This window comes from Tupaia chinensis, unplaced genomic scaffold (genome assembly GCF_000334495.1).
Source record: "Tupaia chinensis unplaced genomic scaffold, TupChi_1.0 Scaffold000687_1, whole genome shotgun sequence".
Taxonomy (NCBI): domain Eukaryota; kingdom Metazoa; phylum Chordata; class Mammalia; order Scandentia; family Tupaiidae; genus Tupaia; species Tupaia belangeri.
This window is the reverse complement of record NW_006160210.1, coordinates 1,046,297-1,073,482: the sequence shown is the minus strand read 5'-3', so window position 1 is coordinate 1,073,482 and position 27,186 is coordinate 1,046,297. Positions and strand designations below refer to the sequence as shown.

Sequence of the window (27,186 nt, the reverse complement as noted above, 5' to 3'; positions counted from 1 at the left end):
CTTAACCACCTGCCACCTGCCAGCCCAAACAATATACATTAAATCTTCAAAAAAAAAAGCACTAAACTATCAACACATGACTAATCAGCCTGACTATACTTAGTAACTCTACTTAGTAAATCCCTATAGTTTATATCCAGTTTTTCCATTCATGTATTAAAGAATTTTTCTTTCCTCTTAAAATAAAATGAATTAAACAGACAAGGTATAGAACCAAAGCCCTAATGTTGTTATCTTCAAACATAAAATCATCAATTTACTCAAATAAAACTTTTGTTTTTCATGACCACATCACTGTTGGATAGAGAGTAATAGTGATGCCTAAGATTATCTTCGACTAAAACTGCTGAACTTTAAATAATGTTTCACCTATAAGATTTAAAGTGCTATTTAAATATATTTTTAAAATACAAAACAATATTTCAAATTCCTATTTCAAAAAATCTCTTGCAAGACCTTAATGATTAAGATCATCAACGATTTTAGATGCTCTAATGCAGGTTCCTACCCCTCCCCCCAAATGCTCAATTGTAATAGAGCATACCTACACTCAGCCTTTCCTCCAGTGCATATTTTAAACTAGCAAACCAATCAAGAGCAACTAGCATGAACAAAAACTAATACCTAGTTAAAATTAATTTCTACTCCTTTTAACACTAATATATTTTAATGAAATGACTATATCATTTCATCGCAATATATGTTTATTTTTATACAGTTTGCATATATGTAAATGTCCTCCTTACTGGAAATCATTATATTGGAATTATTCTCTTTATGAGAAAAAAATGTACCAAGTGCCTAACTGTCCTTGAGCTCTTGAATCAAAAAAATATTCTATGAGAATACTATTACAAAGTCTTTCTATTGAAATAGCTATTTATCACTCATATAATTATTATATATACAGTCTTTTTTCATTTTAGCTGATTTTTAAATGCATAGATTGGAACTTTTTTCTTTTTTCTTTTTTTTAGTTAGGAGAGAGGATAGAATCTGTCAACAAAACATAGTGTACTGGTCTTTCTATAACCAGAGCAGTACAGTCATTAACATTGTACACTCTGAGGGGCCAGCAGCTGCTAAATTCCCACATGACCAATCACAGTTCAAGTCCTGGACTGGGCGGCTTGAAAATCAAAATAAATAAATAAATAAATATTTTAAAAATAAAACATGGAAGAAGACAGTGTTCAAAAAGAAAAAAAAGTGCAGACTCTGGAATTAATAACCCAGCTTTTAATCCAGCTCCACTACATCCTGTTATCCTTATTACCGCTTTCTGTTTTCCTATAAAATTTAAAAGACACACTACCTGCCTTTCAGGTTCCCTGTGTGCAGGTGCACACTCATGGGTGAGGGATAAATTACAGAATAAACATGAAGTGCTTAGCATAGTGTGTGACACTCATAACGTGCTGTAAAAGTGCTGGACATGTATCATCATCATCATCATCATCATTATCCTCATCAATGTCCTCATCACCTCTAATAAAAACAAAAAGGAAGTATTTATTGTGCAGAAACATTTCTACATACCTTTAGCTAATACTTACATACCAAGTTAAATCTTTATATATTATTAATAGTACCAACTTCTATCATTTGGATCTGAAAGTAACACAACCAAGTATCTTTTGGAAGAAAGTGACAAAAGGAAAAACAACAGTCAAAACAGTTGTCTTCTTCTTTTTAAAAAAGGGCTTGTGTGCTTACTGGAGAGAGACAGAGAGAGACAGTGAGAGGGAAAGTGAGAAATTTATCACCCATCTCAGGGGTAATGGCCAAGCTGCAATCCCTTCTCCATTCTCCTCCTGGGATTCTGGGCACCCTTGAACACATACCTCATGTAAATTTCAACCCACTAGGTCTAGGATGTGAACTACAGTCAGCTATGTGGGAGTCCAGCACCTTAACCACCACACCACCTGTTGACTCCAAAATAGTTTTCTTCTAAGGAATTAATTTAAGGTTAAATGAATGGAATCAGTTCATATAGAGAAAATTTATCATGGAGGGTAAGCAAGCAAGCAAAATTAAGAAAGGATAATAAATAAAAGTGACCGAAAAAAAAAAAAATACAACAGTGAAATAGCTTTAGAAAAAAAAATTGTGAACTAGAAAAAAAAAAAAAAAAAAAAACATGGTTTTAAAATCATTTTAACAGTTAGAGCTAGGAGTTTTTTCAGTGTGTAATATCATTTCAGTGTGGAAAAATATTTCCCAAGGGTGTTTTAATTAACCTTACGAGTTAAAATAGTCAGTGCTTCTCTGAGTTTTAACAGGATATAGTCACTTTATTAGTAGAAAAAATTAAATGGAATAATGCAAATGAAGAGACAACTCTTTTTGTTTCTAGTTTCAAAGCGAGTAATGGGTAATACTTCTTTGGAATAAAGAAGAAAATCTGAAGTCTTCTAGAGAACACACTTATACTTAACTTGTATTTCTCCTTTCTATACTAAAAATATGAAATATTTGTTGTAATTAGTGCTTATAGACCTAAAAGCTCTGAGAAGCATTTAAAAATTATGTGGGGAATTAGAAACTAGAGAAAAAGAACATATTGTTCTTTAACAGTCAAGGACATACAATGGTACTTCAAAAGTCTGTGGCAAAATGGAATTAAGGTAGTTAGGGGCTGGGTGGTGCAGTTGTGGTAGCAGAACTGGACCTACACAGAAAAGGTCCTGAGTTCAAGTCTTGAGACCTCGGCAGGCTGTTTAGAAATGGGGGTGGATTATGGTGTGGAATTCGTGTTCGGAGTGTATGTTTCTTTCTCACAGAAGAAATTAATAAATAACTTTTAAAAGGTTTCATTTTAAAAGTATGGATTCATTTTGGAGTTAAAGCATATTGAAATACATGTATAGTTTATATAAATAAAAAATACACTTTTTAAAAGAGTTTGCTATAGGGCGCTTGTGCTCACTGGAGAGAGACAGAGAAGGGGAGAGAAGGACAGTGAGATAGCACCCCTCAAGGAGAATGTCCACGCCAGAATCCCTTCTCCTCCATTCTCCCCTTGGGAGACTGGGCATGCACAAGCACTCAGTGTGTTTTCCAAGCCCCCAGATCTAGCACTCGAACCACACAATTGATGATGTGGAATCCAGCCACCTCAACAACTACTTCATCAGCTGGTCCTATAACACACATTTTCCCTGAACTTTTTGAAGACCCTTCAGGTGCCTGTCATTTTTCAGCCTTATTTTTTAAGAATAGTAATATCTGTAATTCTGAAACTGAAGGAAAACACCTATAGCTTATTTTTTAGCTTCATATACACTAAAAATTATGAAAGTTATCATGGTAAAAATGATGAAAATAATATCTCCCAAAGATATAGAGAATAAAGACAACATGAAAAAAGGAGGAGAGAAGGAAAAAGGAAGTCTTGTGGCTTGGGTATTGGTTTGTCTCCCAAAGTTTTAAGTTTCAGAATTTGGTCTTAGTGGGTATCCCCAGAAATTCATGTGTTTGGACTTGTTTGAAATGTTAAGTGAAACTTAACTCCTTTATGGTGTCCCAGGGTGGAGCCTAGGGGATGATAAATCATTAGGGCAGGGTTTAACCTGACTGAGTTCTGGTGGGTGCATAGCAGATGAATGAAACCAGAGCAGAGCAAAAGTCACGTGGATACAGACCACACTCTGCCCTCCTAAATGTTTTGCCTCTCATTACTTTGGAATACTTTTGAATTTCTCTGCCACCAGACCAGTGAATCAAAATAAATACCAACACTCTTGAACTCACCCAGTCTCAAGTATCTCTGGTAGCCACATGAAAATGGGCTCAAAATAATGGGCTGAGGATCAAGGTCTAAGAGAAGACAGAAGGAAAAGGGAGAGGAAAAGAAAAAGAACGTATTCTCAGGGAATATGGATTTAGACAATTTTGAATTCAGAGAATTACATTTTATTCCATTTCTGGGCAATTTTTATAATATGTATCATTGAATATTGATAGTGTTTGATTGCTTCTATATTACTTTGAGTCATACGAAGCCATCTTTTATGCTTTATAAGTGGTCACAAGTAGTAATTTCTTACAATTGGACTCAGTTTAATATTATTTCCACTAAAAGCAAATCACATATTTGAGTTAAAATAATGATACTGTCTAGAGCCCAGTTGTGATTCTTTTAGCATTATGGACTACATTATATTAAATAAACATAGGTTTTTCCCAATACTTCCTCCTACGATTATTATCAAACATCGGTCTTTGAATTTAATTGTTTAGAATAGTAGCAGTTATTATGTTTCACCATGTCATGCTACCCTCTTCTCCATGCTTGTCCTTTGTCTATACATTTCTCTCCTACGTAACTCTAATAATTGAGCTTTGTCTATTTTCTAAATTAAAAATAAAAAATGTACATTCTGAAAATTTAAAAAAGTTTTTTTTTTTTTTTTCCCCTTAAAGTTAGTATACATTGAAGCCTACCAAAACTGTATTTGAATCTTGCTACTAACTCAGGGTGCTTGGAAATTATATTCAATTTACATAACTACTAACAGGGTGCTTGGAAATTATATTCAATTTACATCAGCCTTGAATCACCTCAATTATAAAATAAAAACAACAGTACATACCTGGCAGAGTTACCGTCAGGATTAAATTGTTTTCTATATACCGGGGACGTAGCTAGATCTAATAACATAATGGCTAAATTTTGTTTTCCCCTCTAACAGTTCTCTTTCACCTGTTAGACTATAAGGACATTTGCCTTTACTGCAGTGCTGCTTGTATAATTGAGATCAGTCAACAGAGAAGTGACGATTATTTTAATTATACTATTTTGCTTATGAAGATATGCCTGCTCACCTTTTTTCTCTTAAATTGTTTTTGTTTTGTATTCTGTTCTTTCCAACTTCCCAATGATATGTGATGGCATAAAAATACTACAGAATGGAAGTCTCCTTCAGTCAGAAGCCTCTTCCCTGCTCACTGCATAATTTCAGGAATGGATGTGAAGAATCCTTTAGCTTCATTATTCTGAAGATGAACAATATATAGGTGTGACCAGGTCCCTGAGGTGAGAGTCAGAATCCTGACAAAGTGTGCTCACTCATCTTAGTACGGTTTTGATTGAGTCCTTCTACACCACACCAAACACAAACACAGGGACAAAACAAAAACAAAGCTTGAACGAAATGATACTTCAATGCTCCAAAGCCTAAACTTAAAAATAAATAAATAAATTAACAAACTAACAAATAAATAAATAAATAAAGGTGTCCGGCAAGTGGTGTGGTGATTAAAGGCATGGATTCCCACATGGCCAAGTGCAGTTCAAGGCCTAGACCTGGTATCTTGCTTTCTCACTTTCTCTGGTCAAATTAAATAAATACAATAAATAAATCAAGTTATATAAAATAATTCTTAAAAAAAAATTTTCCCTGTACCATTTATGGGGGCAAACATGTAAGGCAACACATGCTCAATAACATAAAAAGCAAAACATGGAGCAATAGCTTGAGACTAATTAACCTACTGACACAATCTCTCACACACAGCACGCATTCTGGGCTCATGCCAAGAGCTCCTCCCATGCCCCTGTCAATTGTACGGTCCCACAGAAAACGCTCTAAATTCTAGCTTAGCTTGTATTTGCACAGTCTCACTAGGGCACCTGCTGTCCCAAATCCTTCGCGTGCTTATTCCTACTCAGTTTTGCTCGCTGTGTCTTGCTCTGCTTCTTTGGGCCATCTCCCTGCCTCTTCCAACCACTTTGATCTGCCTTTGCATTTCTGCAGTTTGGCGTCTGAAAATAGGGGCAGAACCTCCTGTAAAGACTAACTCTGGTGGCTCCCTTGTCTTTCTGGGGTGCCTCACTCTCTCTCTCACAAGAGTCTAGAGTAGCTCACACAGACGACAGATTAAGCTCATGGGTGATGCGAGTCAAGGTGACGTAACTAAGTGAATTTCAAATACATTTTAATAGAGAACAGATAATAGAGTAGAAAGACACTGACTTTGAAACAAATACACCTGGGTTCAAATGTCAGTTTGCCACTTTCTAGTTTAGTTTGTGTGATCTTCGTAAAATTAACCTTCTGAGCTTCAGTTGCCCCAGAAACTATGGCTCACAGGATGTTGTCAAGTTTAAAGGAGAGAATATGAATAAAACATTGGGCTACGGTACAGGCACGTAGCAGTTCTCTGCAAGCGCACCAACTCTGCTTCCTGCCTTTCCAAGCCAGTTGAAATATCCTGACAATTCTGATACTCAGACCCTTATTTCTTGGAATTGCTATTATTTCTCCTGAGGTTTGATCACGAATGCTCTGGCCAGTCTTTCCCCTGACGATGACAGCTAGCCCTTGGTTAAGACTTTCACCTTCAATCTGCAAAAAATGAAATTTTTCACCCAACTCAGGGCTTCCCGAGCACACAATTTCTACTTCCTGATCACAGCTTTTTGTTAATGGCCTCTCTATCCCCATAACATAGATTTAATCATTTGCAACATGCCTGGCTGGTCTAGTTTACCTTCCATTGAGATCAAAATTTGCAATCTTCCACTCATACGATCTACAGATAGCTCCCTCAGTCATGAAAAACCATGACCAAATAACTGGCCAGGTACAGACTGGACCAGACTAAACGTGTTCATATGTGCTCTGCATGCTCTGGGGGATGGGCCACCATCAGGGAACAACAAATGTTAGTACAAAGATAAAATCAGGAGCAGACAGACAAAAGACATTTCAGGGCCAGCAGAAGGTGCGGAGGTTAAAGCAGCTAGACCCCACATGGCTAGCAATGCAGTTCGAATCCCTGACCCAGTGGCTTAAAAAACGTGCTGAGCATGTGTCCAAGTGCCCCAAGTCCTGAGAAGAGAAAGGAGGACAAGGGACAGTGAGATGACCATTCCTCCAGGGGGTGCCTTCTCACTTTCCTTCTCTCTCTCTGTCTCTGTTTCTTTCTCTAGCAAAAATAAATGGCAAAAACAAACATCATTTTATCTCTCACTGAAGTTCTTTTAAACTTTTAAACCTAACAAGTGTGCATTGAGGATTTTCTTTGTGCCAAGTACTAGGTTTCATGAGCTTCCAATCTTTAAACTCTAATCCAAGTTTTAAAATCATAAACAATACTTTTATTGTGGGAACAGTGGAAAAATATTTTAATGTGGATTGGTTTCCAACATTATGTACTGAGAGCAATAACTCAGGGCTTGCCAATAAAGTATGGAAGAAATCAAACAAAAAGCAAAGTACTATCTTTGTGGGTTATTGTGGTAAAACTCTTAACAGATGTTTTCCTCTTGTCCATAGTGGGCAAATTATATATATATATATCACTTCAATGAGGAGTGAGGTTCCCCCAAGTTTAAGAGCATTTTGCTATTAGATGTCGGTGTGGGCTTGACTTAAGCTGGCTCTTTCATTACTGTTTAAATTCCCTCCCACCCCCTTCTCCAACCACTGACTGTGTCAAAGAAAGCCACTGCTGTCACAAAACAAGGAGTCCTCACTGTTGTGACATTTCATTTATCTGGGCAGCAACACGCTTGAAAGGCAACTGCTTAGTTCTAAGTAAAGTATGGAAGACAATCAAACGCAGTTAAGCAAACCAGTGTTGACATATTAAATCATGCTTGAACCCAGAGAGCAAAAACAGATGACACACAAAACCTTCTAAAGAGAGTTTTAAATAAATAAATAATGCAGGTCAGTCTGGTTCTAAAAAAAGAAGCTTTTAGCATTAGAAAATATTGGGACTGGGTGACTATGAGGAAATTGTTCATAGGAGCCAGTAATTACATTACTCTCAGGTTGGGAGGCTTACTAGAAAGTGGGAGAAAGGGGGCAGGAGGGAAACACCAGGAAACTTGGGAGAAATCACATCATATGACCTTGTCGATCCATAAAATGGAAAAAAAATAAATTCTGATAGTCCCATTCTTTATTTTAGAAATGTCCTAGTGGAATCCTTTCAAAGCGCTTTGAATTCATCAGAGGCAAAGCCCTATGCATATGGAGTGGTGTATTATTATTCTCCTTTACAATCACACAGCAGGAACTTTGCAGCATTCATTCTCCAACTCTGATTCCTGCTAACAATTCCATCAAAGAAATGGAGTTATCCATCAGTCAAATTATCATTTGCTCTAATTGTTACTTCCCTCAAACTGTGGCTCTTCTTTCTTTCCTTTCTTTTTCTTTCCTAAACTATACCTTAACAGCACTCAAATGAGCAGAATATCGTCAAGCTTAGAAAAGATCAAAGCCTATCAACAAATCACTTCAATTCTTATAGATGAAACCCTACTGGTCAGCCTTAAATGCAGACAAAGCATTTAAACACCAAAGAGAATCAACCGCTGGAAGAGAAGATATGATCCATGCTCATGACTAGAAATAATAAAGGATACAAAAGCATTTTCCTGTAATGAAAACCAGTTATGAGATCATGGATAGCTTAGAATTTGCTTTTTTATTGTTATTGCTAATGATACACTTTCTAGAAGGAACCGTGCCAGAGTCAGTGACTCCCTGCGTTCCTGCTTTGCAATAACTGGCATGATTTTCTTGACCAATGTAGAAATTAAATTTAAAGGCAATAAGTTGTATAATTTCCGTAAAAGGAATATTTAGATTTTTAGGTTTATATTACATATAGACATGTAATAGCTATATGTAGATTGTCGGAAAAGTCATGATGCATTTTTGCGTAGTAAACTACATGACTCAATAGATAGCAAGATAGACATACACAAAATGCAGCTACATTGGCTTGTTAGATAGCAAGTTTTCTATGCAATACTCAAAACCATTCAAATATATTTTTAAAAAAGTTAATCCATATAGGAGGTGCATTAAATAAATCATGCAGATGAAGCATAAGACATTTAACCTATTAATCCTAATATGGACATAATAAGGAGCAAAGCTTTTTCTTCAGGTTTGTCATTGATGGTATACACAAATAGAAACTACCAATCATTGTGATTAGGTTATATAATGTACAAAGTACAAAAGTGGAATAGAGTCTGAGGTCAGTAAGTCTAATCTTTTTTTTTCTTTTTTAGTGAGAGGTTCTTGCTATAGGGCGCCAAAGCGACAGAAAGTGAGAAATCGTCCCCCCAAGGAGGATGGCCACGTGACATTCCCTTCTCCTCTTGGGATCTTGGGCACATACGCACATGTGCCCGCCATGAGTTTTAAGCCACCAGGTCCAGGATTTGAACTGCAGTTGACTACTTGGAAGTCCAGCAACACAACCATTAAGCTGTCTGCTGGTCCCAAGCCACTATATTTCAAATTTAAGATTACTGGGACTAACAGATGGTGCAATGGTTATGTCGCTGGACTGCACACAGTCGACTGCGAGTGCATGTGCATAGGTGCTCAAGATCCCAAGAGGAGTCGAGAGTGCGGTGTTGCCATCCCATCCCCCAGGGCATGATTCTTGCCTACTGTCTCTCTGTCTCTCTCTCTGCCAAGTGCACATACCCTATTGCAAAATTACTACTTAAAATGTATATATATGTGTGTGTGTGTAAATATTATATCTATATTTGTATGTATGTATATATATTTCTGTATTAATTTATTAATCATCATAAAATGTACAATTCATTTGTTACATTTTTATTAAGGTAATGAACCATGGTATGCTAAAAAAAATTAAATACATTTTCTCTCCTAAATTTAAGGTTTTCTTTGTTCTATGTGGAATGGTCATTATGTTTTACTTGTCTTTATTATAATAGAGAATTTGTTGACTACCTCAAGAGTTCCATCTGTAATTTATTAATCATCATAAAATGTACAATTCATTTGTTACATTTTTATTAAGGTAATGAACCATGGTATGCTAAAAAAAATTAAATACATTTTCTCTCCTAAATTTAAGGTTTTCTTTGTTCTATGTGGAATGGTCATTATGTTTTACTTGTCTTTATTATAATAGAGAATTTGTTGACTACCTCAAGAGTTCCATCTGTATGATATATCCATGTTTAGTACTATGAAGAAATATGATTAATCTTATTGCAGTAAACAATATTAACATAACACTTTTAACTCATAGCTTTTGCTTTCATTTATACAGATGACATGATTTCATTATAACTATTGAGTTAACTGATGAGATAAAATTTAATTTGTGGCATCATCTAGAATTCTTTATGCTAAAATGATTTGAACAGAATCATCTGTCCACTAGTCTTGAGTTCCCAAGTCTCATAAATATATTTCTGTCATACCCTTTTCTCCAAGTCAAGATGCCTTTCCCCTATATTGAGTTTTAGAATTTTTTTTTTTTGGTAAAATTTGAGAGATTGTGATCAAGGAAGTTAAAAAAAACTAAATAATTTTTCCCTTAAAAAAAAAAGTTCTTTCTTTCACAAAAGCAAAACAGAGAAAGAGAGAAAGAGAAAGAGAAGCACCTTGGACAGGGTCTCACTGCCATTCTCCTGTGCCCTCCCAGCCAGTCAGGATCAGGAGGAGTGACGCAGAGTGTTTGGGTCAACCAGGTTAACAAACCCACGATCCTCCATACGGATCCAGCTTCTCCTGAGCAGCATATACCACTGTGCTACCCACCCAGTTCTCTGTAAGTCTTGCAAATTGTTTTAATACTAATGTCACTTTAAGAAGAAAAAAACACTTATACCTTTTCCTCTGTTCATTACAATGTTAAAATGACAATGCTTGTTAACTGTTACATTATTCGCTAAATGTTCTAGACAACATGTAATAATATCTTTTCAGGTGTTAACTACTTGGTAATGTAAGTGTTGAATAAAACATAAATGTGTCTTTGAAAAGAACATTCTTAACTTTTTTGACAAAATGAACACTTTTGAATTAACAGAGTTCAGATGAAGATACTGTATATCCTTCATTAATTTTATCTTCTTATAGGTCCACAACAATTTTCATAAGTTTAAATTTTCTATTAAAGTTTAGAATTCATCATTCCACAGAAGGCTTCCATTTCCAACATGAAGGTCTAAGCAAATCTGCAAAATGTTCCAGCTATGAATACCTAGAAATGTTGAATGAAAGAGAGCAAAGTTTGGGATCTTCTTGTGATGTTTTGTTTTCCTACAGGGAAATTACAAGAAAATTAATAAACTAAAAATATCTAGAAAAGAGAATGCACAGGAAGCAGAAACAAAGATAGAGCTAAAGCCTGGTGTGTTAAGTATCAGGGCTGCTCACTAGGGGAAGGAACTAGGTGACTCACATTTTAATCCCAGAATCCTGAAGAAATGGCTCTAGCCTTGTAGCAGGTGGGGAACTCTGACATTGTGAAGAGCTGGCTACATCTTTGAGAAAACACTAAGTTAAAAAAAAAATCTGCCAATGTTCACAAAGAGTGCACAAAGAGGCTTGAGTTTGAGGGACCTCATGATGGGGATAAGGAATCAAGGACAGCAGGTGGCATGGAGGTTAAGGGCACTTTACTCCCACATGGCCAATCGCAGTTCAAGTCCCAGACCTGGCAGCTTGCTTTCTCACCCCCCCAACTCTGTCCTTCTCTGGTCAAATTAAATAAATAAACAAATAAATAAATAAATAAATAAATAAAGCTAAATAAAATAATTCTTTTAAAAAAAGATGGGACCAGCAGTTAGCGTAATGGCTATGTCGCTGGACTCCCATGTAGTTGACCGCGGTTCCTGTTCCGGACCCGTGGCTTAAAACTCACGCCGGGTGCGTGTGCGTGCGTGCCCAAGATCCCGAGAAGAGAATGGAGGAGAAGGGATTGCAGCATGGCCATCACCCCTGGGGGGTAATTTCTTGCTTTCTGTCTCTCTGCCTCTCGCTGTCTTTCTGGTGAGCGCATGCGCCCTATAGCAAAAACCTCTCCAAAAAATAAAATAAATAAAATAAAATCAGTGGCTGTCATTAAATTTTGTGGTGCAAACCCTTACTTGCCACTGAAAATCACAAAGAATTAACTTCGGATATTACAACACTTCTCAAACCTGGCTGTGATAATCACCTGTGAAGCTTTAAAAAAAAAAATACTTAGGGCGTGGTGACGCCCGCCCTATGATAAAAAGAAAAATACTTATTCCCCCAGCTAGTACCATATAATGGAAGCAGACCTTCTCTTTGGTGTCTCTAGGGACAATCTGAGTTAAAAATGATTGTGTTGTACTGTAAACGAAAACAGAAGAATCAGGTAAAATTGGAGCTCAATGGTACACAGCAGGAGGAGGAAATGCTAAGTCACATGAGGAACTGCTATGAGCCATTAAAAAAAAAAAATGGACTAACACCCTGGAAGGGGGCACAATAAGTAAACAGACCCTTCATAAACTGGAGCAATTGGGATACTTTGTATTTTTTCCTCTCTTTTTCTGTGGTCCATTCTTCCCCCCCCCATAACTTACCAAATGTTGTCTATTTATGATAATGGTAAAAGAAGCAGATAGTTACTATGTGATTCCTAAATCAAGATGGAATTAGCAGAAACAAAAAGAAAGAAATACTATTACATAGAATACTATCAACAGCTACATACTTGCAATCTGTATGATAAAACTATACGAAGGAAATCTTGAGAGGTGAATATACAATTGACAAAAGGCAGGCCTGAAATGACATGAATAGTGTGCAATAGTTTGACTTACATATTATACAAAGAGATTAGGAGAAACATAATCTTTTTTTTTTTTTTTTGAGAAGTTTTTGCTATAGGGTGCGTGTACTTGCCAGAAAGACAGAGAGACAGAAAGTGAGAAATCATCCCCCCAGGGGGGGGATGGCTATGCCGCAATCCCTTCTCCTCTTTTCTCGTCTAGGGATCTTGGGCACACACACGTGCCCAGCATGAGTTTAAGCCACCGGGTCTGGGACTTGAACCACAGTCCACTACATGGGAGTCTAGTGATGTAGCCATTATACCATCTGCTGGTCCCAGGATAAGCATATTATTAATCTTGTCCTTACACAGCTGTGTGACCCTAATTAGGCTGTACTTCAGTTTTCTTATCCAAAAGGAAGAAAAAAGCATTCACTCCGGGGCCCAGCAGGAGGTGTGGTGGTAAAAGGTGCTGGACTCCCACATGGCTGACCATGGTTTGAGTCTCAGGACAGCTTGAAAATCACGTAGAGCACACATGTGTGCATTTCCAAAATCCCGAGAGAATAAATGAAGGAGAAGGGATTGCAAAGTGACCATCCCTCAATGGGTGTGGGATGAGGTAGAGTGTAAAGCAGGTTGGGTGTTGGTGTTGGGTGGGTGGGGAGGTGATTTCTCACTTTCTGTCTCTCTCAGTCTCAGACCAGTGAGTACATGTAACATATGACAAAAAAGAAAAAAAAAAGAAACATAAAAAAATAAAAAATAGGAATCTGCAGTGGTGTAATGGTAATGTTGCTGGACTCCCACATAGTTGACCATGGTTCAGAGCCCGTGGTTTAAAAGCCATGCCAGACACATGAGCATGTGTGCCCAAGATCCTGAGAGGAGACTGGAGAAGGGATTGCAGCATGGCCATCCCCCTGAGGGGTGATTTCTTGCTTTCTGTCTATTTCTCTGGCAAACACATGTTCCCTATAGCAAAATCCCTAAAGAAAAAACCTCTCCAAAAAAAAAAAAAAAAAAAAAAAAAAACAAAAAACAAAAACAAACAAAAAAAAAACTAAAAAATAAATAGATAAAAGAGCATTCATTTCAAGTGTTCTTTCTATCTGTATATTAGAAAGAACAAAATGTGAACATATAGGAACCCTGGAGAGGACCCTCCCCATCACCATGTAAAAATACAGGCTTTTTATCATGAATAAAAATAAACTTGAAACTTAAATGCACCATAAAGAAAACACCAGACAATCTTGCTAAATGTAGTGTGTTTGGGGGGTAGGGCCTGAGACTCCATTTCTAAAAACCCTCCAGGTGATACCAAAGCTGCTGGTCCAGGTTCCGCTCCTAAGTAGGCAGTCATTACATACACTGACACACGCACCTTACAGATGCAGACTCTAGAACACGGAGCTGTCCACGGAGGAGGAAAACAGGGCTCACCCCAGTTTGGTAATTGATCATAGTCACATATATACTAAATGGAAGCATGAGATCTGAACTAAGGCCTGCTTCAGCCTAAAGCCCAATGCCCTTAATTTCCTGCATACACAAATATCCCTTCATTGCTTTCACAAATCAGTTTTAATGTCTGAAGTTCACTTAATAATTTTAAGCAAATGTTGGCTACTTTTTATCATTAGCCTTCATTTTTCTAAAATTTATAGTTAGCAAGAATCTGAGCACTGACATTAAAATCTTTGCTAAACAAGTCATTGACTTTTCAACACTGAATTTCTCCGAGCACACAACTGTCCCATGACAGTAACTGATCTGTGTCTTCGGACTTTATGTAAGTCTTTTTATGGGTATCTGAATAGGAAGAGGCAAACAGTAAAAGAAAAGGACTATGCTTTGGTCTCCTGACACATACAAATGTCATAGATGTTAGATTAATTATGAGAATATCAATTAAAATATGTGAGGATTTTAAGATCTTTGTAAGATTTTTACCATTAAAATGTTCCTGATAATTATCTTTCTGTAATACTTTATTATCATAAAAGGAGCTTATCCAGTGCATCTCATTTTAATAAATGTATATTATGAGGTGTTTTGCATAAGTATGAGACATTGAACATAAAATATAATCACAAATTCTCTGTTCATATGACCGTGATGGAATTCAAGTTCATTAATGTTAATATTCATTTGCAGGGACCAGCAGATGGCATAGCGGTTACATCATTGAACTCCCACATGGGTAACCACAGTTCAAATGGCTGGACCCAGTGGCTTAGCATCCACAATGGGAGTGTGTGTGTGTGTGTGTGTGTGTGTGTGTGTGTGTGTGTGTATATATATGTATGTGTATGTGTATGTGTGTGTGCGTGCGTGCATGTGCGTGCCCCAGATCCCAGGAGGAGAATAGAGGAGAATGGATTGCAATGTGACCATCCACCCAGGAGATGATTTTTTTTTTCCTTTCACTGTCTCTGTCTCTCTCTCCAAGTGCACCTGCCCTAAGACAAAGTAATTATTCCTATTATTGTAAAGACGAGGTATAGTACTTATCTGTTAGGTTTATTCTAAGCTAGAATTATATTCATCCTCAAGACTTTGACTAGTGCATGTTCTGTTATGAGCGAGGAAGTAGGACTGCAAATGAAGGTTAGAGTTTTGGCCCAGTGGGTTGGCACAAACTAGGGTGTGCTGGATAAACTGGAGCTGTATGGAAAGGCCTGGGGTTAGACCCCAGGTCACCCAGAGCATGCTGGCATACATGTCATCCTGGTTGGCAAGAAGTCCAGTGGATATTGAGAGGCAAGGCCCTGGGGGGATCCCAGTCTCTCACTCTTCTCCATCTCATAAAAGAAAGACACTTTAAAAAGTGTGACCAGGAGGAATTTAAGGGTGCTTTGATCTATTTCCTCTCCATCATTGCCAAGTCCTCATATTTGTCTATTCACCTATTGCAAAAGATTCACTAGGTACTAGCCATTATTGCACTAATAAAAATTAATCTCCCCCCTTTTTTTTAGATTTTTACCATAGATAATGCACTCACTGGGTAGAAACAAAGAGAAGGAAAGTAAGAAATCACCCTTAGGGGATATGGCTGTGCTACAATCACTTCTCCCTTTTCCTCCTGGGGCACGAATGCACGTGTGCCTGGTGTGGTTTTCAAGTCTCCATTCCAGGAGAGCCACTGTTGGCCACATGGGAATTCAGTGCCTTAACCACCATGCCACCGAAATACTAATTTCAAAAAGGCTTCCCTACTTTTAGTGGGTATAATAATTTATAAATAGCAATTCAATAATACTCACAAATAAACTGAGGTGTTTCATGTTTGGCAGGTTTCTATTTGCCCCTAGGTGTTTATGAGGAATCTTCTATCTTTAAGACAATATTAATATTGGGTAGTCAGAAAAGTTACAATGCATTTTTGCATAGAAAAAAATGCCTCATGCTTTTTCTGATGACCCAATATATGTACACACACACACACTTTTTTTTTTTTTTAATTTGCTACAGAGCACATGTGCTCATGGGAGAGGAGAAAAAAAAAGGGAAAGTGAGAAAAAGTCTCCCATGGGGAAAAGACATTCAGACATTCATACCACAATCCCTTCTCCCCCATGGTCCTCTAGGGATTTTAAGCACAAGTGCTCAGCATGTTTTTCAAGCTGCTGGGCCCAGGATTCAAACCCCAGTGTCAACCATGTGTGATTCAGCTGTGTTAACCACCATGCCACCAGCTGTCTCTATCTATGGCCTCTTTTAGCCAGTCTGTTCAGGAATTAACAAGTTTTTCATTTCCTCAGATTTGAATATAGCATTGAGAAAACAGTATAATTTTAGGGAGAAAAGAGACACGCACAGATTAATGTCTCAATATAGATATCTGCACTGAACCTGTCCTCTGCTTATTATGCTGCTTCCAATATTTTTTGCATATTGTTTTTCATGTCTATGTTAAACATCACCTTTTCAGAAAATATTTTATGTATTTCTTTTTTTTGGGGGGGTGGGTGGTTTTTGCTAGAGGATGCCTACTCTCACCAGAAAGACAGAAGAGACAGAGAGACAGAAAGCAAGAAATCACTCCCCAGGGGGGATGGCCACGCCGCAATCCCTTCTCCTCTATTTTCCTATCAGGATCTTGGGCATGCATGCACAAGCACCCGGTGTGTTTGAGCCACTGGGTCCAGGATTCCAACCATGGTCAACTATATGGGAGTCCAACAACATAGCCATTTTGTCAACTGCTGGTCCCCAGAAAATATTTTCTACTTTTGTTTTTTTTAAGTCTTCAGTGCCTGGGGATGGAGAGGATACATCCTCAACAGTGTCTCCATGGTATTCACACCACAATTAAACATTCTCATCAATTGTAACTGTGATGCCAAATGTATATACATCTGCATTCCTGAAATATAGGAATTATAAACCTGGATACAGTGCCTAGTAGAATAACGACATAAAGAATGACTGATGATATCTAATAAGATAGCAAATCTTTCAATTTTGTAACTCTAGAAACATCTTTACAAAGGAGGTTCTATATTTACATAGTTTAGTTCACCTAATGAATAAAAGTATAAGGTTACCTTTTGATAAATGAAATTGCTCAAGAAATCTCTTACAACATGACAGTGAGGTAGTCAGAAATAAGAAAAGCAAGGAACAGAGATCGAGTGTTTTGCACAGGGACACCGAGTCACTACGTGGCAGAGCGAGAACACTGAGGCACTCCAACTTAGGGTGTGCACACCTCAACCAGGAGTCTGCTCCTAGCAGCATATTCCCTGCCATTCCCAAGCTAAGTTTGTCACCTTTTTAAATGTACATCTCCACAACTAAAGAAAAATGTTCACTTTTGCAAAGGGATTCGGTCTAGAAATTAATCTAGACATGTTTAGTTTCAGTGGCATGTGTGTTCATGGAGGTGGATTTTGAATTAGTAATTCCTAAGGTAGAGTGATTTTTGTTCCAGAAGATACCTGTCTATATCTGGGTACACTGTGGACCTTCAAAATGGGGATTTGGGTGTCTAACTGGGTCTAGGTGAGCCTAAGGATGCTGCTACTCAAGATAAAATGCCTCCCCACAAACAAAAAGTATCTGACCCAACATATCAACAGTGCAGACATTAATAAACCTCAATTTAGAGAAAAACAAAAAGTCCAAATGCACGGTATGTTCTAAAACTTTAATGGAACTAATCAAAAACTTGGCCAGAGAACGGTTTAAAAGAAAAAAAAAAAAAAGAGATGATCTATTTTCCTCTTCTCATATGTAATATCCACATGAATTAATGACCACTTAATGGTATTACACACACACACACACACACACACACACACACACATCATTGGTACTTTGTACTTTCATAATCTCCATCCTTTGTTTAAATCTTGAAATTAAAATTAGTTTCCTTTCATTGCATAAAATAATATACTAAGTAAAACCAAAAGTTCAACCCCTTTGATGTTTTTTGGTAATGTGCCTAATTAAAAATAAGTAGGCACTCCACTGCATAATTAAAGGAACACCTAATACGCCGTATTTCCAGCCAATTTTGTTTTAATGATGAATTCGCACCAAAAGTATGAATGATCGACATACCACTCCCTGCTGTATCCACACTGCTTCTGAATCAAGGCCCTTTCTCGAGCTGGATATTTTCACTACATTTGTCTTGCTGTGCAATCATCTCCCGGTGGGACAATTAATAACTGCTTTTTCAGCACAGCCCCCAGCACGTAACCCCTCACCCCGCATTTTAGCATGCACTCTCTACCTTCTTTGCTCCGACTGGTGTTGACGGTGACCAACCATCTAAATCTCTTTCCTTCATTCGATAGAAGTGAAACTATAATTATCTAGGGCTAATTTCAAATTACTACTTCATTCCACTAGCAACTGATGAAGATTAGTGGCCTTGCCTCGCATCTGAGTAAGTCAGCAACGGAATCACAAGAGAACGCAGCAGGCAACATTTGATTCATGTGAACTCAATTACTTCTGTCAAACACGTTCACTTCAAGAAAAGGCAGAAACTTCCAAAATGGGTTTGTGCAAACCATTTCATACTCAAAAATATTTCGCATGACTCTTCTGGGGAAAAAAGAAAAACCTCACGTGAATTTCGTCAGAAATGGTAGTAGGTGACAAGCAGGCAAATATATGTGTGTAAACGGACTGGGGACATTATCTGTTTCTGAAAATAAAGAACACATTTCAAAGAAATAAATCTGTATGCTTAAAGCAGCTTATTACTGACAATTGATGTGGTTAAGTAAGCCTTATCAAAATAAATATACACTATATTTCAAGTTAAAGTTAATACAATAGAAACCAGAGTGTTTTGTTACCTCCTCAAAACCAGATTATTATGGATGAAGTGGCCTATTTCTCTAAAAGGGATTTAAGTGGAAGGAAGTATTTGAAGATGACAGATTATAAATTACTAAATTGACCAGACTTCTAAATCACTGCTTGATTGTCTTTTGGGTTGAGGCTGCATGTGAACAAACCTCCTGGCATTCTGAACCCTGAAGGTTTAGTCTCTCAAAGTCCCTGGGCCACGTCCTTCCTGACTGGCAGGTGTAACAGGTCACCTGGGCACGATCAGACAGCACCTACCAGCCACCTTCCAGGACAGACCCAGTATACAATACTCGTTACAACAGATATATTTGAATTTCAGTTTCTTACTGTAGTTATATACTTAAATCAATTCTAAAACAGTTTGGTTATCAGAGAAACTGAATAATTAAAGGTCATTAAGTAATAATAGTTTCCAATTTCAATATGTGATATTTTGGGCTCTACAAAAGTCATTAAGATAGCCTCTACATAAGACCTTTGTGGGACACAGTAATGATTTATTATCTGTTGATGTGGTGATAACGTGTATAGTATTCTCAACTGCACTGGTCTAAGGTATATTTCATGTTGGATAAACTCTCTATGCAAGCCAAGTGATGTATAATGATCAAATGTATAAAATAATAATATTAAATAAAAATTTATTAAAAAAGAAAGTTTATATAAACAAAGGAAGTTCCAGATTTTTTACAAAAGGAACCCTCTTTAATGGTTAATACATAAAGTGCCAATAATATATGTTTTAATAGCTAGAACATAAGAATTTGGCCTGAGAGTCTTACGAGTAAGAAAGGATCAATTTAAGCAACATAGCTGTTAATTTTTAGGCCAAGGACACTTTTCACAGATAAATACAAAGGTAAACCAAATTGGAAAAACACATTATTTTAAAACACAGTAATATTTTATTTTCACACTTTTGCCAGAGGGTGCATGCATTCACCAGAGAGAGACAGTGAGAAGAAATGTGAGAAATCACCCCACAGGAGGATGGCCACACCACAATCCCTTCGTTCTCCTCTCATCCCTGGATTTTGGGCATGCATACACATGTGCCTAGCGTGTGTTTTAAACCACCAGGCCTGGAACTCAAACCATGGTCAGCCATGTGGGATCCAGTGCCTTAATCACCACACCACCTGCTGGCACCAAAATACAGTATTATTTTATGCCTTTGCATATTCTCATTCCTTTCTTTCCAATTTATTATACTTTCCCTTCTTCTTGCCTTTTTATTTTATTTTTTTCCTCATTCCTTAAGTTAACATATAGTACACCTCCTGTCAAGGAGTATATATTAATAGTTAACTGGTGGGAGGTAAAGACATTAATCAATTATAAATGGGCACAAATTCACAATTCTAAACAGTTACAAAAAGGAAAGAGAAGTGAGTAAATAACTGAGGCTTGCCCTAATCTTGAGTGGTTAGGGACAGCTTCTCTGAAGAAGGGATATCAAAGCACAGATTTGAAACTTTAGCATGAGTTAATGAGGAATAAAAGTAGGTAGAATGAACCAGCAGGTGGTGTGATACTTAAGGCACTAGATCCCACACAGACTGTTCCATGATTCGAGTCCAGGACCAGCAGCTTGAAATCATGCTGGACTTGTATATAGGCCTGTCCAACATCCTGAACTGAAAATGGAGAAGGGATTTCAGTGTGGCCATCCCTCCTGGGGGCTGATTTCTCATGTTCTTTCTCTCTGTCTCTGTCTCTCTCTGGTGAGTACATATGCCCTATGGTAAAAATCTAAAATAAAAAAAAATTTTAAAGGAGTAATAAAAATCTTCCAGGGGAAGAGAAAAGAACAGAGAATAGGTAGAGAACATGAGAAAAACGCCTTAGAGAAACGAGTGCACAGGGAAGTGGAGAAGGCTGAGTTTAGATGAGTCTGGAGAGAACAGTGGCCTTGCCATGCAGGGTGTTAGTGATTATACAACAGGAAATCATAGACGTGTATCAGTGAGCAGCTGCATGTGTGTGTTTGTGATGAGTGTGTGAAATAACAAACTCTGTATTTTGGTATAAATGATACATTCACATGGTTCAAAAATTAAAACTATATATCAAGTTTCATAATATGTGAAAATAAAAGTTCCAACAAGGTATACTTCTAGATAGTATGACAAAAGAAAAAAAGAGAAGTGGATGATTTTGATAGGTAGTAATTTCTAGAGACACTGTGGGATGACGTAGAACTGGGTAATGAGCAGGAAAAGGACCTCAACAATGATTCCTAGATTCCTAGATTCTTGGATTTTTGAGAATAGGTTCAGCTGCTGTGATGCAGCAGGTGTTACAAGTAACCTGGAAGGTGGGAGGCCATGTGCTCATCCCTCTCTTTCATTAAAAAAAAGAAAAAAAATATATATATATAAAACATCAAGATCTCCTTAAAGGTTCAAATACCACACATTAATATCATAGCATGAGTTAGCATCAGAGCGGTGTTTTATATCTCTCTCTCACATACACATACAAGCCCATTATATATAGATGTGAATTCCTCAGGAAGATCTGCGGTGATGCATTCATTCTCCAAACTAAACTTTCAGCATTTATTTTTTCACTCAATGAGTTGGTCATTCATCGAGATGAATTATTTGTAGAGTAGACATTGAAATCCCTACTAGAGTGGGCACATGCTGTTTGTACATAGTAAAACACCAAGGGGCATTATTTGTATAGACTGCATTGTGTAACACATGCTCTGACCTGTGCAGTTGACAAACTGTCACCCCTACCTTGCAGCCACTGTTCCTACAGCCAGAGTGGCTGCTGAATGCATGAGTTAGCACAGAGTCCAGTTCAGTAGTTTGCTACAACGCAACCTCTCCAGTTCATCCCACTGTCTCAATGAAGCCTCTACTCTTCCACTATGAAGCGAAGAATGAGAGGACAGAAAGATGTGTGTTGAATACCTGCACTAGAAAACATTTTCTCAAAACTTGACTTTCCCAAGATGTTTTAAAAAGTAGCATCAGAATGTTTCAATCCCATTAGTCATCAAAATTTAGCCTCTGAAAATAGAGGTCTCTTATATCCTCTGTCAATCCAAATGACAACAAAGGTCACTGCAGTTTAAATTAAATGAACCACAGTCTCTAAAAGTATATGCACTGTCAAGTAGAGTATGTTGCTTTGCAATACTAAAGAGCAAATTCTTATAAATAGTAACACTTATATTTGCAATATTTACACTAAAATGTAGCCAATAAATTAAGTTTAACTCCTGTGTCCTATGATTATATACAATCTCACTTTAAACCAATGAGAGTCTCAAAAAGAAAAGACAATGTTAGTTAGAACTTTTCTTTAAATCCAGTCCGCAGCAAACTACAGTTTCATTTTCACAATAAGCATTTTAGAAACATCATTTTGATTTAAAAGAACTTTTGAACATGTATGTGTGTGTATACCCTCATGTACACACACACGTATAATATAATTATATCATACATATGTATGATATAATTATATTATACGAATAGGTGTAAAATCAACCATAGAATTGATCATAAATGACATCATAAAGACACAAAACAGGACCTGGTGCTAAAAATGGAAATTTAAATGTAGTTCAATATGTTTCTGGAGAGTTATTAATTAACCAAAGTCACCATGATTTAGAGATAATTTTCCTAGTTTTATTTCCCTAGATCTATAATCATTCTATGGTCAAGCCTGAATAAACAAGCAAGTTCGATTCACACAATATGATGAACTTAAAAAAAAAAAAATGCACCTGAAGATAGCAGGTGGGTCTAAAGGACTGTTTGGCATATGGTTTTCCCCTCAGCTAATACAAGTTAATTTCCGTTACCTAGTTAGTATATACACATCATGTATGTTATGTTCAAAAGACAAACTATTTTTTTTTTTTGAGAGGTTTTTGCTATAGAGCACGTGCGCTCACCAGACAGACAGAGAGAGAAAGCGAGAAATCACTCCCCTGGGGGAATGCCCACGCTGCAATCCCTTCTCCTCCATTCTCCTCTCGGGATCTTGGGCACACATGCACACACACCTAGCATGAGTTTAATCCACCGGGTCCAGGACTCGAACCGCGGTCGATTACATAGGAGTCCAGCGATATAGCCATTACGCTAATTGCTGGTCCCAAGACAAACTATTTTTTAAAGGGGAAAAAAAAGTTTGTTCACATTGACATAAGGTCCTATCCTGCTTCAAAAAGCCATTGACAAGTAGCCAAGTTTAAAAGGGCAACTCACCACACTGTGCACAAAGTAAGAGCACTTTCAAACGAAGAGGGAAGCATGCATAATCAAGTTTCCATTTAAAAGAAAAATTAAAACAGAAAAAAAAAACTCTAAGTGCAAATTGCTTTGAAATGACCTTTTTGTATTGGCTCTGTCTCCAAACCATTATTCTTGTAGGGCATTGCTCATGATGCATTTAAAATTGAAATGAAAATTTTAAAAGCAGGCATAGCATAGCAAACATAAGTAAACAACACAGTAAACTATGTCCTGTCCACTTAGAAATGTGTTGCTGGGAAGTTTATAAGGCCTAACTTATTTCTGAAGAATTTTCAAAAGGCAGTTAAAAGAAAGAAAATGCCAACACGAGTCTCATTTGAGTGTTTGCATTTCAACCTTCTACAATAAGTAAAGAGTAAAAACTAACATCATGAAGAGAAAACAGCAGCAACAGACAATAACACGGCAAAAGTTGCTAATCCCTTGGTTTAGGGTGTTCAGAAACAAAACTTCTGAAAGCAAAATGAATATGAAATGTTGTACTGCAAGTCCGCCACTCTCTGAGTATTAATTATGTATATCTGATAAAATATAACATTAAATCTTTCATCCTTGCCAGAAATTTTGAAATTCTAAGAAGAGAGAAATCAGACTTGAACAGAAATCATTTCCATAAATTAGCAAAGAAAAAGGTCATTTGCTCATAATCACTGGAAGTAATACATATACATGATCCAACAGAAGCAGACAGCCCCTGAAGATCGGCAGGCAAACTCTTACCTTGACAGGTGCCATTTTTCTCTTCATATCCTGCCTTACACATGCATTTCCCGATGGGCACCAGCCACTCCCCTTCAGCGCTGCAGTGCATTTTGGGAGGTTCATCTGTCACAGAATGGTTGACACAGGAGCCTGACACCTCGAGCAGCTGAGAAGAATCGGCTCCAGTGATAGTGTCAGGGAAGACAGCCAAGTGTCGCACCACAGAAGGGCATTTTTTATAGTACACTCGCACGGAAACCAGGGCAATGCAAGCACCGACATCTTGAAAAGCAAGATAAAATCCTTTTTTGCTTAGAGGGCCTACATCTCTGACCTCTGTATTCAGCTTCATCACACGGTCACCAAGATCCAGTTCTGTGAAGCTCTCGTCAGCAGCAATGGTATCGATTTTGATGTACTGGTTTTCCTTGATGTTTCTCCCATTTTCATCATCTGATTCAAAGTAATACATGTTGAACGTTTCTTTACAGGTCCCCAGTCCTCCAGGAAGGCTATTACAGTCCCGCAGGGTAAATTTGAGCTCTATGAAGATTCTGGAAGCACCTTCGTTGGAGATCCAACTGGTCAAAAGCCAGTTATTCTGATTCTGTTCCATAACTTTGCATACTTGGTATGTGTGGATAGGGGCGTAGTTTTCATCAACTTCACCAATCTCTTCCCACTATAAAATATGAAACAGAAATGTTTTAAAAATTCAAAACTATAGAAAATAATGAGAAAAATAACTGAAGTCACCAAAGAAAACCAATACATGTATAGAAATGTCTATGGCCTTGACTGAGAAAAGAAGTTCGATATAAAATATTGGGGAACGAGAATCACAGGAAATTTTATTTCCTTTTTTAATAAAGGAAATTATTATTTATATTTGTTCAAGATTTATTATTCATTGTCTCTAACATAACTTAAATATGAGCATATACAAGTTATATACCCAATGGGGGAAAAAAAGAGAGAACATGTATTTCAGAGTAAAAGTCAAAGAGAACAGAATGTGGATAAGGTAAACAAGAAAAGTAGAGTAAGGAAAGTATATATATTTGGAAGATGTGTAAGTACATAAACAAATAGAACAGACAAAGTTTGAGGAGAAAAAAAGATGCACAATTACAAAAAGAGAAAATAAATGCCAGACGTGGTGGCATGACTACAGCTCCAATTACTCAGGAGGCTGAGGCAGGAGAACCATGAGTTCAAGGCCAACCTGAGCCATATAGCAAGGCCTTGTCTCTAAAACAAAAGAGAGAAAGAGAACAGTAAATGTAGAAGGAAAGGGAAAAAATAACGTGAAAAATGGACATTTAATTATGTTATGTTAAAAAAACAACACGTCAATGTCATAAAAATTGAAAGGAAATTCACTAGTTTAAAATTAATAAAAGATCTATATTTCATTGAACACATTTATTTACTCTTTTACAAGTTAGGTAGTGAAATATTTTTTCAGCGGTTTATCCACAGATATATACACACAAACACACACACACACACACACACATATATATAAATATACATAAAATACATACAAAAATTATAGTCTAGTATTACAGATAGTTTGTTATTTTGAATGCTGACTTATTATATTTTGGAATACACTAATCTTTCTTACCAATGTATTATTTTATGCACAATGACCTCAAGAGTTATGAAAATATAGAGAGTGTAAAAAGTTCAGTATGGTTTAGATAGCTTTCAGAATACTATTTGATCAAAGAAGAAATATAAATTGATCGCTTTTCTAGTAAAATAGTCCAGTTTTACAAATCTCAATGTACCATAACCACTATAACCATCCCCTTCCCTTTTTTTTAAACGTTTTTCCCTAGGGCACATGTACTCACTAGAGAGAAAAAGTGAGAAATCACCTCCCACCCTCCCCCCACCCAAGTAGGGATGGCCACACTGCAATCCATTCTCCTCCATTCTCCTCTGGGGATTTTAAGCATATACATACATGTGCCTGAAATGATTTTCAAGTGGGCAGGTCTGGGACTTGAACCTCGGTCGACCATGTGGGAGTCCAGAGCCTTAATCACTATACCACCTACTGACCCCACCAGTAGTACTTTCTAAACAGTATAAAACCATTTTTTTCCCCTCTCAGGACAATGTTTTTAAAGCTTAAAAAGAAAATTCTTAGACCTGTATGGAATTCATGCATACAAAATCTATACATAATTTTGTTTTGCATCTTTTAAATACCCCTGAAATACATAGAGAAGGAAAACCATACTGATTTTTCAATATATTCACAATGTGAATTCAAATTGTAGAAAATAAATTTTGTAGAAAATGAGTTTTTGGGGCCATCTGTTGGACTCCCAGCTATTGGACTCCCACATGGCTGACTGTGGTTTGAGTCCTGGACCCCATGGCTTGAAACGCACCTGTGTGTGTGTGCACACATGCCTAAAATTCCAAAAGAAGAATGGAAGAGAAGAGATTGTAGGGTGTTCATTCCTCCTGGGGGGTGATTTCTCACTTTCCCTCTCACTATTTCTTTCTCTCTGTCTCTGGGGAGCACATGCACCCTATGACAAAAACCTACATAAATGAAAAAGAAAAAGTCACTTCTTTAGACATGAAATTAAATTTAGCCTTATTTCTTGATTCTGTTCAAATGACAAAGATGTGGAAAATGTGGTGGTTCAAGAGATGCAAATAGGGGCCGACAGGTGGTGTGGTGGTTAAAGTGCTAGACTCCCACATGGCGGCTTGCTTTCTCGCTTTCCCTCTATCTCTTTCTCTGTTTCTCTCTGATCAAACTGGAAAATAATAATAAATAAGTTAAATAAAGAAAAAAAAAGAGATGCAAATAAACTGTATACCTCAGATGGCCTCCCTCCAAAGTCAGGCTGCCATCACACAGGCAGAAGTAAAAGGTGCTAATGAGGTATAATAAAATTCTGAGCTCCTTAAATTCACAGGAGAGAGATGTCAAGATCTTATCTTCCCTAACAACATTCACATTATGGTGCTAGGCAAAGCCTTAATTCTTTGATTTAATCTCATTTTTGTCCTCCCTCAAAATGTATAAACTCTACTTCAGCCTCTGATTTTTTCAAACCGGCTTTCTATTTCAGCACTCTGAAATTACACTAGTTATGTTTTCTCCCCTAAGCTATTTAGGTTATCAATCTCCATTATAAATGGCTCCTGAGTGCCACGATTAATATTTAATGCAAAAGAACACCTCGAGTAACCAAATGAAAACAGTAAAATCCAAATTTAGTATAATAAGATTAATACACATTGTTTGAACTAGTAAAAGGGAAAACATCATCAA

At 37.1% G+C, this 27,186-nt stretch overlaps 1 protein-coding gene across 8 annotated transcripts in view; it reads right to left on the bottom strand.

Annotated features, from left to right (window-relative positions):
• The window catches only part of EPHA5 (EPH receptor A5), a 421,001-nt gene that overhangs the window by 307,673 nt on the left and 86,142 nt on the right, over positions 1–27,186 (bottom strand). For all 8 annotated transcript variants that reach the window (XM_006160483.2, XM_006160485.2, XM_006160484.2 and 5 more), the window contains exon 3: positions 23,898–24,561. In XM_006160483.2, coding sequence (XP_006160545.1) covers positions 23,898–24,561 — 664 coding nt within the window. The remainder of the gene's footprint in view (positions 1–23,897; positions 24,562–27,186) is intronic.